The 19,451-nt window shown below is 36.9% G+C and overlaps 1 protein-coding gene across 1 annotated transcript in view; it reads right to left on the bottom strand.

Moving 5' to 3' along the window:
* The window catches only part of AKT3 (AKT serine/threonine kinase 3), a 202,432-nt gene that overhangs the window by 174,507 nt on the left and 8,474 nt on the right, over nt 1-19,451 (bottom strand). The window contains exon 2 of the mRNA XM_007949143.2: nt 14,093-14,224. Coding sequence (XP_007947334.2) covers nt 14,093-14,224 — 132 coding nt within the window. The remainder of the gene's footprint in view (nt 1-14,092; nt 14,225-19,451) is intronic.

Here is a 19,451-nt window from a genome sequence, read left to right on the forward strand (position 1 = left end):
CAGTATCACTACGGAAGTAGATTGCCCCATCTTCCTTCCGAGGAGTGGCTGGTGGGTTTGAACCGCCAGCCTTCTGGTTAGCAGTCAAGTGTCTTAGCCACTATGCTACCAGAGCTCCCGTGAAGGAGACAACACAATTCATAAACAAAATAAGCTAAGCACAGAAAATTATATGGATCAAAGAAATGAACAAGATCACAAAAAAACCACATTAACAAAATGGTATCAATAAATTCATACTTGTCAATAATTACACTGAATGTCAATGCATTAAATGCACCACTCAAGACACAGAGAGCTACAGATGGATAAGAAAACATGACTCATCAATATGCTGTCTAGAAGAGACATACCTTAGAGATAAAGACAAAAACAGACTAAAACTCAAAGGGTGAAAAAAGATATATCAAGCAAATGGCAATCAAAAAAGAGCAGGGCCAGAAATATTAATTTCTGATAAAACAGACTTTGAGACAAAAGCCACCATAAGACACAAGGAAGGACATTATATAATGAATACTCACTGCTGTCAAGTCGATTCGACTCATAGTGACCCCTCCTCGGGTTTCTGAGGCAGTATCTCCACAGAAGTAGATTGCCCAATCTTCCTTCTGAGGAGTGGCTCATGGGTATGAACTGCCAGCCTTCTGGTTAGCAGTCAAATGCCTTAGGCACTATACCACCAGAGCTCTCAAAGGATCAATTGAACAAGAGAACATAACCATAATAAATATCTACGTACCCAATGAAAGAGCCTCAAAACACACTAATCAGACTTTCACAGAATCAAAACGACAAATAAATGACTCCACAGTCATAGTAGGAGACTTTAATACACTACTTTCAATGAAAGATAGAACAACTGCAATGAAAATCAACAAAGATGCAGAAGAAGTAAACAATACAATCCACCAACTTGACCTTATAGACATCTATAGAGCACTTAACCCAACAACAGCCAAATATATATTCTTTTCCAGAACACATAGAACATTCTCTCTCCAGGATAGACCATATATCTGCCCACAAAGCAAGCTTAATAAATTTAAAAAACACTGAAATACTGCAAAGCATCTTCTCAGAAAATATAAAAAATGAACTTAAAAAGTCCTTGAATCAAGTAATAATCAAAACAACATACCAAAATCTTTGGGACACAGTAAAAGCAGTAATCAGAGGGCAATTTATAGCAATAGATGCACACATTAAAAAAGAAAAAAAAAAAAAACCTAAAGTCAAGAGACGAAAAGAAATAATAAAGATTCAAGCTGAAATAAATGAAACAGAAAGACAACAGGAAAAATCTAGACTAGATGTTAGTTCTTTGCAAAAATTAATAAAATCAACAAACCACTGGCAAACTTCACAAAGGAAAAGAAGGAGATGATGCTAACCACATGAATAAGAAATGAAATGGACAACATCAAAAGAGAACAAACAGAAATAAAAAAAATATTATCAGGATACTATGAAGCACTGTACTCCAACAAATTTGAAAATCTAGAAGAAATTAACAGATTTCTAGAAATACACTACTTACCTAAACTAACAGAGACAGAGGTAGAACATTTGAACAGGCCCATAACAAAGAAGAAATTAAACAGGTCATAAAAAAAAAATTAAAAAAAAAAAAACCAAACACTCTCACAGCTGTGGCATCTGATCCAATTCATAGCGATCCCTCCTTGGGTTTCCAAGGTGGTATCACTACGGCAGTTGTGATGGTTATGTTTGTATGTCAACTTGTCTAGGCCTGGTTGAGTGGCTGGGCAGCTGGATGTAGTGTTCCTCATGATGAGACTGGTAATCAACTCCATGGTGGAATCTACTGGGAGCAGCTGAGTAAGCTGCCTTTGGGTATGTGGTCTGCTTCCTGTATATAAGGAGAAGCTTTGAGAATGGTCTCTAGCCTATGGCATGCTTGGACCCTGCATGTAGCCGTGTCATTGCTCAGCAGCCTGCCATGCTCTGCTGACCTTGGGACTTACAAAGGACTTGAGTTAATGGCCTGCTGTGTGGTTTGGTAACATCGGGATTGTGCCTTTTTACTTGTCAACCTTGGGGCTTCTCAGCCTCAGCAGCTAGTGGCTGGCTGAGTAAAGAAATGGCTCTAGCTCCAGTGGGCTGGGAGCAGAAGACAGAGCTGAAGCCCAAAGTTGAGGGGCTTTTACGCAGCCCCCTAGAGCCTGGCACTTGGAACTTGGACTTAAAGCTTCCAGACTGTAAGAATAAACTCCTGTTTGTTAAGTCCATCCCATTTGTGGTGTATTCCTGTCAGAGTGGCACTAGGTAACCAGAACAGAAGTGGACTGCCCAATCTTCCAAAAATTACCACCACCACCCCAATAAAAAGTCCCAGCCCAGATGGTTTCATTGGAGAATTCTACCAATCATTCAGAGTAAAGAGTTGACACCAATCCTACTCAAACTATTCCAGAACATAGAAAAGGACAGAATCCTCCATAATTCATATTATGAAGCAAGCATAACTCTGATACAAAAACCAAGCAAAGACACCACTAGAAAGGAAATCTACAGAACAATATCCCTCATGAACATAGACACAAAAATTGTCAACAAAATCCTAGCCAATAGACTGCATTGCAACAACATATCAAAAAATACATTATGACCAAGTGGATTCATACCAGGTATGCAAGGGTGGCTCAACATTAGAAAAACAATCATCATAATCCATCACATAAGTAAAATGAAGGAGAAGAATCACCTGATCATATCAAAATATCCATTCCTGATAAAATTTCTAAAAAAATAGGAATAGAAGGGAAATTCCTAAACATAATAATGGGCATGTACGCAAAACCAACAGCCAACATTATTCTCAATGGAGGGAGACTGAAACCATTCCTCTCGCAAACGGGAAGCAGACAAGCATGCTCTCCATTTTTATTCAGTATTGGGAAGTCCTAGCCAGGGCAATAACACAAGAAAGTGTAATCAAAGGCATCCAAATTGGTAAGGAAGTAGTAAAACTATCCCTAGTTGCAGATAATATGACCTATACATAGAAAAACTGGGAGCTCTGGTAGCATAGTGCCTAAGGCACATGACTGCTAACCAGAAGGCTGGTGGTTCAAACCCACCAGCCACTCCTCAGAAGGAAGGTTGGGCATCTACTTCCATAGTGATACTACCTGGGAAACCCATGAAGGGGTTGCTATGAGTCAGGTCTGACTTGATGGCACATAACAACAACAACAACACATACATAGAAAACCCAAGAGAGTCAACAAGAAAACTACTGGAACTTATTGAAAGATTTAGCATGGTGGCAGGATACAAGATCAACATACAAAAAGTAAGTTGTATTGCTCTCTACCAGCAAAGAGGTCTCTGAAAAGGAAATAAGGAAATCAATACCATTTACAATGGCTACCAAAAAGATAAGATACTTAGGAATAAATCTTACCAGGAACACAAGAGACCTATACAAAGAAAACTAAAAAACACTACTTCAAGAAACTATAAGAGATCTACATAAATGGAACATACTACACTCATGGATAAGAAGATTGAACACTGAAAATGTCAATTCTACCCAAACCAATCTATACATTCAATACACTCATGATCCAGATCCCATCAACATTCTTCAAAGACATGGAAAAAAACAATCATTAATTTTATATGGAAAGGAAACAGACCTCAGATAAGCAAACTACTACTGAAGAAGAACAATGTAGGTGGTCTCACACTCCTGGATCTCAAAACCTAGTGCACAGCCACAGTAGTCAAAACAGCCTAGTACTGGTATGACAGACACATAGACCAGGGGAACAGAACTGAGAACCAGAGGTAGAACCATCTACCCATGGTCAGCTCATCTTTGACAGAGAACCGAAATCCATAATTGGAAAGAGACAGTTTTTTTTTTTTTTTTTTTTTTTTAACAAATGGTGCCGGCAAAGTTGGATATCCATTTGCAGAAAAATGAAACAAGATCCATACCTCACACCATACACAAAAACTAACTCCAGAGGGATCAAAGACTTAACTGTGAAACCTAAAACTATAAAGTGCATCAAAGAAAAAATAGGGGCAAACTTAGGGTCCCTAATTTATGGCATAAATAGAGTATCAAGAATAACCCAAAATACACAAACAGAAGAAGATAAACTGATGACTAGGGTCTTCTAAATATTAAATTCCTATGTGTATCAAAAGACTTCTCCAACAGAGTAAAAAGAGAATCTACAGATAGGGAAAAAATTTTCAGCAATGATATATCTGACACAGGACTTATCTCTAAAATTTATAAAAAACTCCAACACCTCAATAATAAAAAGGCAAACAATACAATTTAAAAATGGGAAGAAAAAATGAACAGATACTTCACCAAAGGAGATATTCAGGCAGCCAACAAACACATAAAGAAATGTTCACGATCATTAGCTCTTAGAGAGATGTAAATCAAAACAACCATAAGATACCATCTTACCGCAGCATTAATAGCAAAGTTCAACAAAGACAGAAAATAACAAATGCTGGTGAGGATGTGGAGACACTGGGACTCTTCATACACTGCCGGTGGGACTGTAAAATGATACAACCACTGTGGAAATTGGTATGGCAATTCTTTAAAAAGTTGGGAAAAGAAATACCATTTGATCCTGCAATCCCATTACTAAGTATATATCCTAAAAAATGAGAGCCAGGACACGAATAGATACATGCACACTCATGCTCATTGCAGCACTATTCACAACAGCAAAGAGACAGAAGCAACCTAAGTGCCTATCAATGAATGAATGGATAAATAAACTCTGGCACATACACACAATGGATTATTATGGAACACTAAAGAATAATGTAGAATCTGCAAAACACGGCATAACATGGATGAACTTGGATGATATTATACTGAAAGAAATAAGTCAATCACAGAAGGACAAATATTGTATTAGTCCACTATCATAAAAAGGGAAGGAAAGGTTTATATATGGAAGGAACTTTCTTTGTTGGCTACCAGGGATTGGGTGTGGGGGGAAATTCTTAAACAAGTTGGGGGGTAAAATATGTGTGTGTGTGTGCATATGTATATATCAAAGATTATATTATATATCAAAGATTATTAGTGGTTACGAGGCGTAGAAGGGAAAGGGGAAGGTTTTGTATGTGAAGTACTGAGTTTATGTTAATGGTGGTGGAATATTTAGGAAAAGGACAGCAATTATGGTGGCAGAACATGAAAAATGTCATCAATGCCCTTGAGTTGTAAGTGTGGAAGTTGTTATGTTGGCGAATGTCTTGTTAGCACGTTTTTACCACAGTAAAACTAAAAATATAAAATAAAAAAGAAGCCAGGTTGATCAGATACAACTTTCATTACAGAACTTACAGGCAGAGGTTTGCACCAAAATTCCTGCTGTCAATGGACAGTGATGCACCTAGTCAATGGGATAGATATCCATGCACAGCGGTGTGGAGTAGGGGTTCCTATACTTAGTGCTTATGTGAAAGGATACCTGCAGGGGACCCAGGAAAAACAGGTCTACTCTATGATGGATGAGGTTATTTTTGTACTAGGTAATATGTTCCAACTGACATCAGGTGTTTGGTTTGTTTTTCCTGGCCCATATCAACTTAAGTACTCTGGTTTTCCCCCAAAGTCCTTTAAGGGCAAGACCTATCTTGCACTGTTCATAGCCCTCACATTATGGCTGAATAATAATCCATTGTATGGATATACCACATTTTGTTTACCCATTCATCTTTTGATGGACATTTCATCTGTTCCCATCTTTTGGCTATTGTGAAAAATGCTGTAATGAGCACTGGTGTACAGATTTCTGTTTGCATTCTATTTCACTTCTTCTGAATGTATATCTAGAATTGCTAGGTCATACGGTAGTTCTATATTCAATTTTTTGAGGAACTGTCAAGACTTTTTCTATAGTGGCTGTACTAGTTTACATTCCCTCCAGTTTTACCATAAATAACCTCATCAACCCAGTTGAGTAAGTTCCACTAGGTTTAGAGGTCTGAGAATAATTCTCTTGAACTCCCAGCTCTCATATTTGGTCTGCAGTGGCTCTTATATGCCTTTATGCTCTTTACAGTCACAGCAACTTGATTTGTCTCTGTACCCAGGGTGGCTCAGTTTGCCTCTGCCACTAAACATTCTTTTTTTTCACAGCTACATTATATTTTGTTTTTTAACCTTTTGTTGTGATTTGATGAAAGTTTACGGAGAAAACTGGTTTTCCAATTCACACATATTTTGCTTTATGACACTAACCACAATCCCCACAATATAAGAGCACTCTTCCTACTTACTCCCTGATCTTTCCTGGAAAACTCTTATCTCTATTTCCGGCTTCTGTTAGATGGCTAATTGGGCCAGTCATGAGTTAACACATCTACTCTCTCTTTATCAAAATGTCACCCAGCCACACCTTAGGTCTTGTCTCCAGAGTACACTCTCCTAATAATAAATCTCCTAATATTAACATTTTTCATAATCTGAATAGGCTGTGAACTTTCTAAATCAACAAATGCTGGTTTCTTTTTATTTAACAGTTCTCTCATCAATTTACCTTTCTTCTCACATGACTGTAACAGCAAGAAAACCAGGCACCTTCAATACTTTGTATGAAAATCTCAGCTAACTTGTTCATCACGTATAAGCTCTGCTTTCCATACAACAGGAGACAATCCAGCCAAGTTTTGTCCACAATAGAACAGGAATATATCCCTTTTTTCCAGTTTCTCATAACATGTTCGATTCCCTATGAACCTTCATAAGAGGCATCTTTAATATCTTTATTTCTATCAATATTTTGTTCATGCAGTATATGTATTCTCTATCATGTTCCTCATTTCTTTCTAAGACCGCAAAAGAATCACCCTTAGCATCCATATTTCTATCACCAGTCTGTTCAAAGCAATCTATGCTTTTTCAATTATGCTTCTCAAAATTTTTCCAGCCTCTACTCATTATCCAACATTTTTAGATATTTGTTATGGTTGTACGCTACTGTCCAATACCAAAATCTGAATCATCCAGGGTTCCACCAGAAAAAGAGATTATTACGAAATTATTTTAGAAATTAACTACAAGAGATTTCTTCCAAATAATTGGTTTATACTATTATGGAGGCTGGTTAAGAAAGTTCAAAATCCACAGGGTACACTGTCAGGAAGGATAAACTAGAAACTCTTGGGCAGGAGCTAATGCTGTAATCCACAGGTAGAATTTCTTCTCCTTCAGAGAAACCTCAGTTCTGCACTTAAGGCATTTCAACTGATTAGATCAGGCCCATCCAGATAATTGAGGATAATCTCCTTTACTTAAAATCAACTGATGGTAGATGTTAATTACATCTACAACATTAACTTTACAACAATCCCTGCACTAGCATTTGACTGAATAACTGGGTACTATGGCCTAGACACTTTAACACATAAAACTGACCATCACATGTTGACCGTCCTATCTTAAGAAAGGTCATCCATCTCCTTCATTAGAACAAAGTCTCAGCAGGTATGCAAAGGAGAACAGTAGTTAATATTTAACTTCTGATACATAAAATAAGACTGTGCAGCAAGACAACAATCTAGAAAGACAGCTTAGGTCTGAAAGGATTTTTAAATTCCTTTCATTCTCATTTAACATGCCAAATACTAACTGAAGATTTAGTTCATAACATTCCTTCTATAAAAGAAGAGAAATCTCACCTCTCCTTTATGAATATCAGATGACAGACTAAGATTCAGAAAAAGAAAAAGTTCAGTACCTGTCTGTCAAGTTCTGTAGGATCAAAAGAAGAATGGAAAAAAAAAACTTGGGAAATTTTCAAAGAAAAACTGGGAAAGAGAAATGATATACACCGATATTCATTGCAGGACTACTCACAATAGCCAAAAGACATAAACAACCTAAATGTCTATCAACAGATGACTGAATAAACGAAACATGGACATACATACAATGGAGTATTATATTATTATAAAGAGAAATAATATTCCAATATATGCTACAACATGGATCAAATTTGAAACATTATGCTGAGTGAAGTAAGTCAGTCATGAAAGGACAAATACTATACAATCCCCTTTATGATTTGTAATAACCAAATGTTAGATCAAATATTAGATCCAAGTTTATCTGTGGTTACCACGGATGGAAGAGCAGGAGAAAGAGGAACTCACTGCTTAGTGGGGACAGAGTTTCTGTTAAGAGTGATAGAAAAATTTGGAAACATAGTGGTGATGGTTGCAAAACATGATGAATGTAACTATTGTCACTGAATTGTACATGTAAAAAGTGCTGAAGTGGCAACTGTTTATATATTTATCAGAATAAAAATAAAGGAAGAGACCTGAAAAAGTAGAACTATCCCAACAGAACACTGACAAAAAAATCCCACAATGGTTAACTGTGTAACATCTAGCTAGTCAATATTAAATTAGTTAACAAATATTCTGACTAATAGATTGGATGACCAAAGTCTCAGAGAAGAAACAAGTCTACAGGGTTAACAGCCTATACAAACCACAGCCTCATCCACCATGAGACCAGAAGAACAAGTGGTATCCAGCTACCACTACCGACTGTTCTGATGAGAGTCACAATAGATGGTCTCACACAGAACGGGAGAAAAATGTAATAACAAAACTCAAATTCTTAGATTTACAGAACCAGTAGAGACCAGAGGATTCCCTGAGACTAATGCCCTGAGTACCCTTTAAACCTTTAACTCAAACTATATCCTGAAATAACCTTTTAGCAAAATAACAGAATGTCACACCAATAAAGCATACTGCCCGTTAAGACTGGTACTCTACTGAAAAACCATCTATATGAGACCAAAAGGTCTCTAAAACTAAGAAACTGGAGTACTAGAAACAGAACAATCAAAATAAAAAGAGAATGTTCACGTGTTGTGAATAATGTAACTAACGTCACTGAATAATCTACAAAGAAACTTTCAAATGGGAAATTAATTTACTGTGCTACTTTCACCAAAAACAATAGAACATTATTTGGGGACAAAAAAAAAAAAACCCCTAGATGATATTTGAGTAAAGTAAAGAAGGAAAACAAGCATTTAGAAAATTCAAGAAAACATGCATTTATTTTTGAGGAACTGTAAACCAGAATGGCTGGAGCCATTAATCAGGGCAAAAATATGAGGTCAACAAGAAACCAAGCACATAGAGTCTTGGAGCCAATCTTTGCAAGAAATTGAAAAGTTTTAAGTAGGGAGGCACATGATGAAATTTAAAAAACTTAAAAGTTTCACTCTGGCTATGGTAGGGAGATTTGAATACAAGGAGGTAAGCATATAGGTAAGGATATCAGTATTCACTGCCATCGAGTTGGATCGGACTCATAGCAACCCCTTCTTGGGTTTCTGAGGCAGTATCACTATGGAAGTAGATTGCCCCATCTTCCTTCCGAGGAGTGGCTGGTGGGTTTGAACCACCAGCCTTCTGGTTAGCAGTCAAATGCCTTAGGCACTACACCACCAGAGCCCATAAAAACAATGATGGTGGCCTGGACTAGAGTAGTAACCATGGAGAGAAGAGAGGTAGTAGGACTAGGACACGTGTGATTAGCATCATTTTTTTTTCTTGGCTATGACTTCTTCAAATATTTCATTGATTATTTTAATAGGATTTTAGGAAGAAGTAGGATAAAACAAGAGGGGTGAAAATGCCACTTTGATATCCTACACTGTGCTTTTTCAAAATAATAACTGATATCTCTTATGATACATCTGACAGTTCCTTAAAGTCTTTTAGGAATGTACTATGAAGCTCTGAAAAAATAAACTCACACAAATGGGGTGAGCCATACTGAGTACTCTGCAAAGGAGATAAAGGTTTCTAGTTAAACTCTGGCCTCTACATAGTTCTCCTGACCATAAGATGTTTTATCATAATATGCTTTTGTGATTGAGGTAGTGAGTAAAACCAGACTCCTTTACTGTTCCCAAAGGGCATACTTTAAAAATCACAGGCTTAGACTCAAATAAGGGCTACAATTACTATTTTTCCTTCTGTAAAATGGGGTTAATTAATACCTGTATTTTATGATAAAAACCAAAACCAAACTCACTGCTCTCGAGTTGATTCCGACTCATAGCAACCCTCCTTGGCAGTATCTCTACTGAAGTAGATTGCCCAGTCTTCTTTCCAAGGAGTGGCTGGTGGGTTTGAACTGCCGGCCTCCTGGTTAGCAGTCAAATGCCTTATGCACTACGCCACCAGAGTGTATTTTATGATGATTATGAAAAATGTATATAAGTAGCCTAGCATAATTTCTGGTACACAGTGGGGCTTCAATAAAAAACAGCAGCCAATATTATTGTCATCTCCTTTATGAAAGTCTAGGGATAGTCTAAATAGTAGAGAGCACTTTCTTAAAAGTTCCTATTATGCATACCCATTATTCATTTATCAGTCATTAAAATCCACAGACCAACAATTGTTTACTGCTCTTATACTTACTAAGTATCATCAAGGGGTACGTTAAAATTTTTCTTTTTAGACAGTAAGATGTCAAATAGGCGTAATACAGTTGAAGTCTCCATTGCCAATATAAACTTTGTGACAGTTTTGTAGTATCTATCAGAAAAAAGCATTGTTATAAATATTATCTGATTGAATGGTGTTCAGTACATTCCTACTTTCATTTTTCTCCTCTTTCACCTTCATTCAATTGTTCACCAATAGGCTTCTATCTTCAGGTTGGTGAACATAATGAATATCTATCTATCTGTTTGTTTATGTGATCTAACATCACCTCTCCCCTCTAATGATACTTTGAGAAACTTACATGTTTTGGGTGGAGCTGATCTTCCATCTTTATTTGCAGGAATAAGTAAATGACCCAGGCTTGAACAATCAGAAGATTCCATCTCTCTGACCACCATGACTGGTTAAAAGAGAGTCATGTGACCATAACCAAGTTGTTCAGAGTTTCTCAGAAGGTATTCCCTGTCAGTTACTGACGAATATACCTTTCCACTGAGATTGAGATACAGTAGCCACCATCATTTTTGCCACATGCAAAGAAATTCCGACAGACAAAAAGAAAGGGAGAATATGCATGAGATCATTTGATCTCCTGGATACAGATAAGCCTGAAGTCATCCCTCATTCTAAATCTTTGAGTTGTGTTGAGTCAATTGATTGCCTTTGGGGCAAGCTGAATATTAACCACTTTAAAACAAAACTAACTGACTAAAAATATAAACATCTACATATACACACACCTTTATAATACTATTCTTAATTATTACTTCTAGAGCCTCAAAGTTTATTATAAAAGGATAGATGTGTTGTTGTGTGCCACCAAGTTGATTCTGATTCATCAACTGCCCCATAAATTTCCTAGGCTGAAATCTTTACAGAAAGGAAAATGCCAGGTCTTTTCTCCTGTGGGGTCTAACTAATGATATTTTGGTTAGCAGCTGAGTGCTTAGCCATTATGCCACCAGTGCTCCTTTGGAAGAATAAATACATATATGCATAATTATTGTTCATTACAGCCTTATTCATAAGAATAATAGCAAAAAGATGGAAACAACCTAAGTGCTCATAAATGGATGAACAGATAAACTGTGGTATATACATACAATGGAATACTACACAACCCTAAAGAAAAATTAAGAATCCATGAAACATCTCATAATATGGGTGAATATGGAGGATATTACACTGAATTAAATAAATGAATCATAAAAGGACAGATACTGCATAGCCCCATTATTATGAAAAGTCAAGAGTGGATATACACACAAAAGGTAATGTTCTTTGGTGGTTACCAGGGATGGGAGGGGGAAGAAGAGGGAATCACTTTCTAGATAGCAGACACTTGATACTTTTGGTGATAGAAAAGGCAATCCCAAATATGGTGAAGTCATCAAAACCTGACAAGGTAAACGAAGACAATAAGAAGTACACAATAACAATTATGATCAATTTAACATATGCTATTTTGCATCAACAGTAATTATAGCTAAAACATATGTGTGTGGTTACATAAATAGAGATATATTTATATACAGGAGGAAATATATGAGTACAAGCATGTGCAGGTATAGGTTTATCTGCAGACAAAAGTATATGTGTGTGTATGTGTGTGTATATGTGTGTACGTGTATATATACACTGTACCTGTATGTATACATGTACACACACACATACACACACACACAAAAGGGTCTCTTAGGGTAGTAGTCTCAGGAGTTCTGAGGTTTTTCTTGGTATTTCTAGGAAGTCTCTGAAACTGTGCTTTATAGTTTCCCTTAGAACTTGGAAACTGAAGCTACTCCTGGAAGTCACCTTTCAGCCAAGTAATAGATTGACTTATTGACTTAAAAATAACCAATATTAACCATGAGTAAGGTGCCCCCTTAAGCAATCAACTTCATGAGACCAAACAGTCAACATTTATCCAAAAGCAAAGATGAGAAATCAAGGGAGGGAGGGAAACTAGATCAATGTAAACAGAATAAACAGAATGGAAATGAGAATGCTGAAACACTGTGCAAATTATAACCAATGTCATAGAATAATCTGTATAAAAATTGTTAAATGAACTACTGTGGAAAGCAGTATGGTGATTCTTTAAAAAGTTGGAATTAGAAATACCATTTGATCCAGCAATTCCATTACTAGGTATATATCCTAAAGAAGTGAGAGTCAGGAAAAGAACAGATATATGCACACCTATCTTCATCACAGCACTATTTACAACAGCAGAAAAATGGAAACATTCGTCAACAGAAGAATGGATAACAAAACTATGGTACAGACACACAATGGAATACTATGCAACACTAAAGAATAATGTAGAATCAGCAAAACATTGCATAATGTGGATGAGCTTGGTGGACATTATGCTGAGTGAAATAAATCAATCACAGAAGGACAAATATTGCATTATTCTGTTATTGTAAAAAGTCAAGAAAAGGTTTATTTATGGAAGGAAATTTTCTTTGTTCATTATCTGGGATGGGAGGTGAGAAGAGGGAACACTGTTAGATTGATAGAGACAAGTACTGATTTGGGTAAAGGGAAGGGCAATGTACCAAATGTGAACATTTTTCCACCTCCTACTTTGGCAAGTAGTGACTCAATCTTAACAGCTTGCAAGCAACCATCTAGATACTACGATGGGTCTCTCCTCCTCCAGAGCAAAGAAGAATGAAGAAAACCAAAGACTCATGAAAACAATTAGTCCAAGGGACAGGTACACCATGTTAAAGAGGGTACAGAGAGTCCTCTTCTCTTTCACTCTGCCCAGTGCTCAGTATACTCTTTCAATCTGAAGACTTCTTCAGCTATGATAAATTTTATTTCTTTGATTCATTCTTTTAATCTCTTCTTTTTCTTCCCCTTATTTTACAGATGTTGCATTTCCTTGATTGATGCTTCATGTCTTAACTACTCTCTAAATATTTTCCCTATCTATATTTTAGCTCTTCATTCTGAGATATCTAAGACGCAAATGTTGATCTCTCCCTGGCCAGAGCAAAGACGAGTGAAGAAAATTAAGGACTCAAGGAAACAATTAGTCCAAAGGACTAATGGACCATGCGAACCACAGCCTTCATGACCCTGAGATGGTATCCAGCTACCACTATGGACTATTGTGCATCACACAGAAGGTCTTGAACAGAGAGGGAGGAAAAGAAAGTGTAGACAAAACTCAAAATCATTAAAAAAAAAAAAAAACAGAATTACTGATCTGATAGAAACTGTTGCAATCCCTGAGACTGTAGCCTTTATACATCCCTCAAGCCTGGAGCTGAACCCACTCCCAGGGATCAACCTTCAGCCAAAAAACAACAGGCTTATAAAATGAGTAATAATACCAAAGAGGCATATACTCCTCAGTAAAATCAAACATATGATAACGAAAGGGTAGCATTTGCCCCAAAACAGTCTTTCTTCTGCAGAGTGGGTGGTAGGTTTGAACTGCCAACCTTCTGATTAGCAATCAAATGCCTTAGGCACTGAGCCACCAGAGCTCCTTTTAGAATGTGCATTAATGAACATAAACACACATGAACACAACAAACAAAAATTTAGTAATCAACTCTGGTAATAAAGTTACCTTTGCAATAATAACTTCTTTCTTCAGAATCTTCATAGCATAGTATTTTCCACTTGCCTTTTCTCGAACCAAAATAACTTTTCCAAAAGTGCCTTTACCTAGTAGTTTCAAATAGTCAAAATCATTCATTGTCTGAAAAATACAAATTAAACAATTTAATATGAAACAGTTCCAGGAATTTATCTGTAAACATATACATGTATAATTGCAATAGTCGCTCAAAAGCAAATTTTACCAATTTCTAAGAGCCCTTACATGAGTAAGAATCAGACTGGTACTGGCTGTCTCATCAGCAATCACAGATGATAGGAATAATTTAAGCAGTTCTCAGATATTGGCAAAAATGATTCTGAACCTAGAATTCATTAACCAGTCAAACTGCCAATTAAGTATAAGAGCAAAAGAAAAAAAAAATTTCAAGGACTCAAGTTTTCAAGTGTTTAGTAATGTCCCTCCTTTCAGGCAATTTAACAACCAAAAATGTCGCCCACAAACATTTCCAAATGTGACAAGGATAGTGACACATTTGTAAGGAGCTAGTTGAGAATGTGCTACAAGAGGACAAAGATGGAATTCAAGAAAGATTAAGATGCTTTTATATGAAATGAAAAACAGTCTTAGAATACAGTAAAAAGAAACATAAGGAAGATAAAACAATTTCTGAGAAAGCAATTGGTACCATTCTGCACAGGAAGTCAGAGCTCTGAGAAGAATATCTTTAATCAATCTTCCTTCCCACTTTTGCTTTGCTTTTTCATTCCCATTTCTAAATCAGGTGATTTCGAGCATCTTGTCAGACACACCTGTTCCCTACTCTCCACAGCCCCAGTGTGCTTTCCCTGTTTTGCTTTATGTATCAACACTCTACTACAATTGTACATTAATGCCCGACCCCACTCAGCTTAACTGGCATGTACTTGTTACTTTTTAAAATTCCTTTACTATAACTTTTATGGGCTTTTGGATGGAAAGGTAGGCAAATGTGTATATTAAACTTAAATCCAGTTTAGAGGCTTATGAGTAACAAATAAGGAATCTTGATTTTATCCCACAGAAAAACAGAAGTCAACAAAAAAATTTGTGATTTTTATAACTACTTTTTCCTGTTCACCACCCATCTCAAGGGAATTTCAATGATTTCAGCTTCTGCTATAAGTAAGCAGAGAAAGAAGAACAAATTAAACACAAAGGAATCAGAAGAAAATAATAAAAATGAGTTGAAATCAGTGAAATTTTTAAAAGAAAGAATATCAATGAGAACAAAAGCTGCTTCTTCGAGAAGACCACTAAAGCTTACTAACCTCTAATCAGACTAAACAAGAAAGAAAGACAGAAGACCTAAATTTCCACTATCAGGAATGAGAGAGGTAGGTAGCATCACTACAGAGTCTAAGTGGATTTTAATGGAATATTACAAGCATCATTATGCCAAAAATTAACACCTTAGATAAAATGAATAAACTGCTTCAAAGTTTCAACCTACCAAACTTCAATCAAGAATTGAGAACTTGAATAGATAACTTAAATTGTATCTATTAAGAAAATTCAATCTGTAGCCAAAAGCCTTCCAACAAAGGAAACTCCAGGCCCAGATAGTTTCACTGGTGAAAATTTTAAGAAAGAAATTATTGCAATTCTGTACACATTCTTGCAGAATTTTTTCTTTTTAAAAAGGGATTATTTCCCAATTTATTCTCTGATGACAGGATTACCCTGATAACAAACCAGACAAACATTACAGAAAAGAAAACTACAGATCATATACCTCCAAAGTACAGCTATATAAAGTCTAAGTATTTCAGAAGTGAATGCCTATATTCATTTTCAACATTTGCTGCATATAGTTTTAATAATTTCCACCAAATGACAAGTTATAATGTCTTAACTCTTCTATAATATCTCCAGTTGAAAATAAAGTAGCAAAGAGACAGCAGGGGAAAATAAAAAAACACATTTGTTAATTCAACTAAAGCTAAGAAATAATGTCATTTGAACAAACAGCATGTGATGTCAGACAGAGAGACCTCATTTTTAATACATTTAAAAATTAGGGAATATTATATAACCACAAAGCTATCTATGATAGTCTTCAAAGATCATCACTAATTCTTCCACTCTCTGTATGCATATGCCGTTTTTCTCATGAAGAGGTGGAGTCTACTATTCTGTGTCCAGCTTTGAACACAGAATGCAATCAAAATGATACTGTGCCATTTCCAGATCTAGCCTTGAAGAGGCCTGACAGCTTATGCCTTCTCCCTCTTGGAAAACTCACTCTTGGAAGCCAGCTCTCATGCTGTAAGGAAGCCCAGGCTATTCTGCTGCAGAGAGAGGCCATGTGGAAGGCCCTGCAGGATGAGACACCACATGGAGAGAGAGGCCACATGGAGGAGAACCAAGGCACCACAGCCAACAGTCAGCACCAAGGTCCCAGGCATGTGAGAAGGCTTTCTTGGATTTTCTAGCCCAGCCCATATGCCAGCTGAATGCAGCTGCTTAAGAGATACATGTGAGACCAGCAGAATCACCCAAACAACAAAATCATGGCAAATAATACACTGTTGTTATTTTAAGCCATAAAGTTGGACTGGGGAACTTTATTCCATGACAATAAATAACCAAGAGAATATTCTCAGAACCAGACCATACTGTCATTTTATTGCTCAAAGCTTCATTTAAGCAATACCTCTAGCATTTTTCATCTAAAAGCATTAGAAAATGCTACTTGCTCACCCTATTACTAAATATATAAAATGAAACTGAGTTCTAGGAGGAAAGAATTAGGGGGAAAAAAAAGTCTGTAAGTTGTTTTATGATCTTTTTAGATAGAAACAATATGTTGTTGTTGTTATGTGCCGTTGAGTCCAACCCAACTCATAGCGACCCCTCCTTGGGTATTTGAGGCAGTATCACTACAGAAGTAGATTGCCCAACCTCCCTTCCAAAGAGTGGCTGGTGGGTTTGAACCGCTAGCCTTCTGGTTAACAGTCAATATATGATTACAAAATGTTATTATATTCCTTAAGGACTGCAATTATTAGGGACAATAAGATTTTTTTTTTTTTTTTTTTTAAGTATGACAGCCTTAACTCAAAATCTCACAGCTTCTGTCAGTTTGACTGTCAACCATAAAAAAGGGGGGGGGGCGGAATCTGTATGGAAATTAATGAGTAAAAAGCATTTTAAGTGATTAAATCAGAAACATATTTTGTATCTATTTTGACAAAACTTTAGAAAATGTGAAAGGTATCTTTGATACCAAATGCTCACACTCAGCTTGGTAGACACAGTAATTATCTAGCCTTTACAAATTAAATGTAACGTACTACAAAGTATTTTCCTCTTTGGATAGTATGAAGGGAAAAGATACTATAAGACAATTAAAAATGGGCGTGTGGATACACTTTAATCCTCCAAAAACCCAATTCTAAGCACTTAATAGGGAAATATTTTGCATAGTCACATTCTATCCCTTTACAAACCTTTATCCAACATATTAATGTAGCTTTGTTAGGTTAAGCCATACACAGAGGTGATGGAAAACTTTTGGAAATAGCGGTGATTGTTGTGCAACATGGCGAATCTAATGAATTCCACTGAAATACACTTTAAATGACAATTTTTTGTTATATATATTTTACAAAAATAAAAATTTTAAGAGAAACACATACATATTAACTGCTTAATGTTGTCATTAGTAGCTATGGAGTTGATTACAACTCATTATGACCCTCTGTGTACAGAGTAGAACTGATCCATAGAATTTTATATTAATGTATTCAAATCACATACAAATATTAGAATGTAAGTAAAAAGACTGTCAAGAAAAAATGTATGTAAAGAAATGAATACAGAATTGATGAAGAAGATAAAGAACCTCTGAGAAAAGATTACGTAAGTATTAACATATTTGACTAAAAAAAGATTAAATTCTACATATTTAACATTTACAATGGGAGTTCTGGGAGCGTGGTGCCTAAGGCACTTCGCTGCTAACCAGAGGGCTGGCAGTTCAAACCCACCAGCCACTCCTCCGAAGGAAGGTTGGGCAATCTACTTCCGCAGTGACACTGCCTTGGAAACCCAAGGAGGGGTCGCTATGAGTCAGGTCTGACTCCAGGACACATAACAATAACAACAAGAACATTTACAATATAAGAGCTAAACCAAAGAAAGCCCTGTAGGGCACTGAGGGAAGAAGGGCTTCCATGAAGTTCATCCTTCTGCCCATATTTCTGTCAACTTTCAGAGAAAGTTCTTCCTCAAAGGAGGAAACCCCAAAATCCACTGCCATCAAGTCAATTCCGCCTCATAGGACAGAGTAGAACTGCCGTTATAGAGTTTCCAAGGACTAAAAGGGGTTAATCTAATTGGTCAATTTTTACAACAATGGTTACACCACTCTTCCTCTTTATGGTAAGCAGATCCAAGCAGTGACAGATCTTGTGATTCAGCAGGTCCTACCATCTCTTCTCTATTCTTTCTCTTCATACTAGCCATTGCCAAGCATTCATTGATAAAATCCCAAGAAATAGAATTAGACTTAGTGGGAAGGTAGAAGCAAGGCTTAGACTGTAAACAAAATCATGAGACTATAACCAGGTCTTCCCAGAGAAGAAGGTGATCTGGTGGCACAGTGGTTAAAGCACTCAGTTGCTAACCAAAAGGATGGCAGTTTGAACCCATGAGCCACTCCACAGGAGAAAGCTGTGGCATTCTACTTCTGCAAAGTTTCATAGTCTTGGAAACCCTATGGGGCAGTGCCAAACTATCCTATAGGGTCGCTACCAGTCAGAATTGAAATAGCAGTGGGTTTTTGTTTCTTTTTGTTTCCCAGAGAGATCTTAGATCTTATATTGTTGTTGTTGTTAGATGCCGTGGAATTGTTTCTCTGACTCATAGCTACCTCATACACAGCAGAATGAAACACCACCCAATTCTGCGCCAGCTCCATGAACCCTGCTACACTTGAGCCCATCGTCACAGTCACCATGTCGATCCATCTCATTGAAGGCCTTCTCCCCTTTCATCGACCGTCTACCTTATCAAGCATGACATCCTTCTCCAGGGAATGGTCCCTTCTGACAACATGACCAAAGTAGGTGAGATGAAGTCTGGCCATTCTGGCTTTCAAGGAGCATTCGGCTGCACTTCCTCCAGGACAGGTCTGTCAGTTCTTTTAGCAGTTCATGGTACTTTCACCATTCTTCGCCAGCACCACAATTCAAAAGCATCAACTCTTCTTCGGTCTTCCCTATTCATTGTCCAGCTGTCACATGCATACCAGGCGATTGGAAATATCATGGCTTGTGTCAGGCACACCTTAGTCCTCAAGGAGATATCCTTGCTCCTCAGCACT

The sequence above is a fragment of the Orycteropus afer genome, unplaced genomic scaffold, assembly GCF_000298275.1.
Source record: "Orycteropus afer afer isolate SDZICR_OR568_19922 unplaced genomic scaffold, OryAfe1.0 scaffold00239, whole genome shotgun sequence".
NCBI lineage: Eukaryota > Metazoa > Chordata > Mammalia > Tubulidentata > Orycteropodidae > Orycteropus > Orycteropus afer.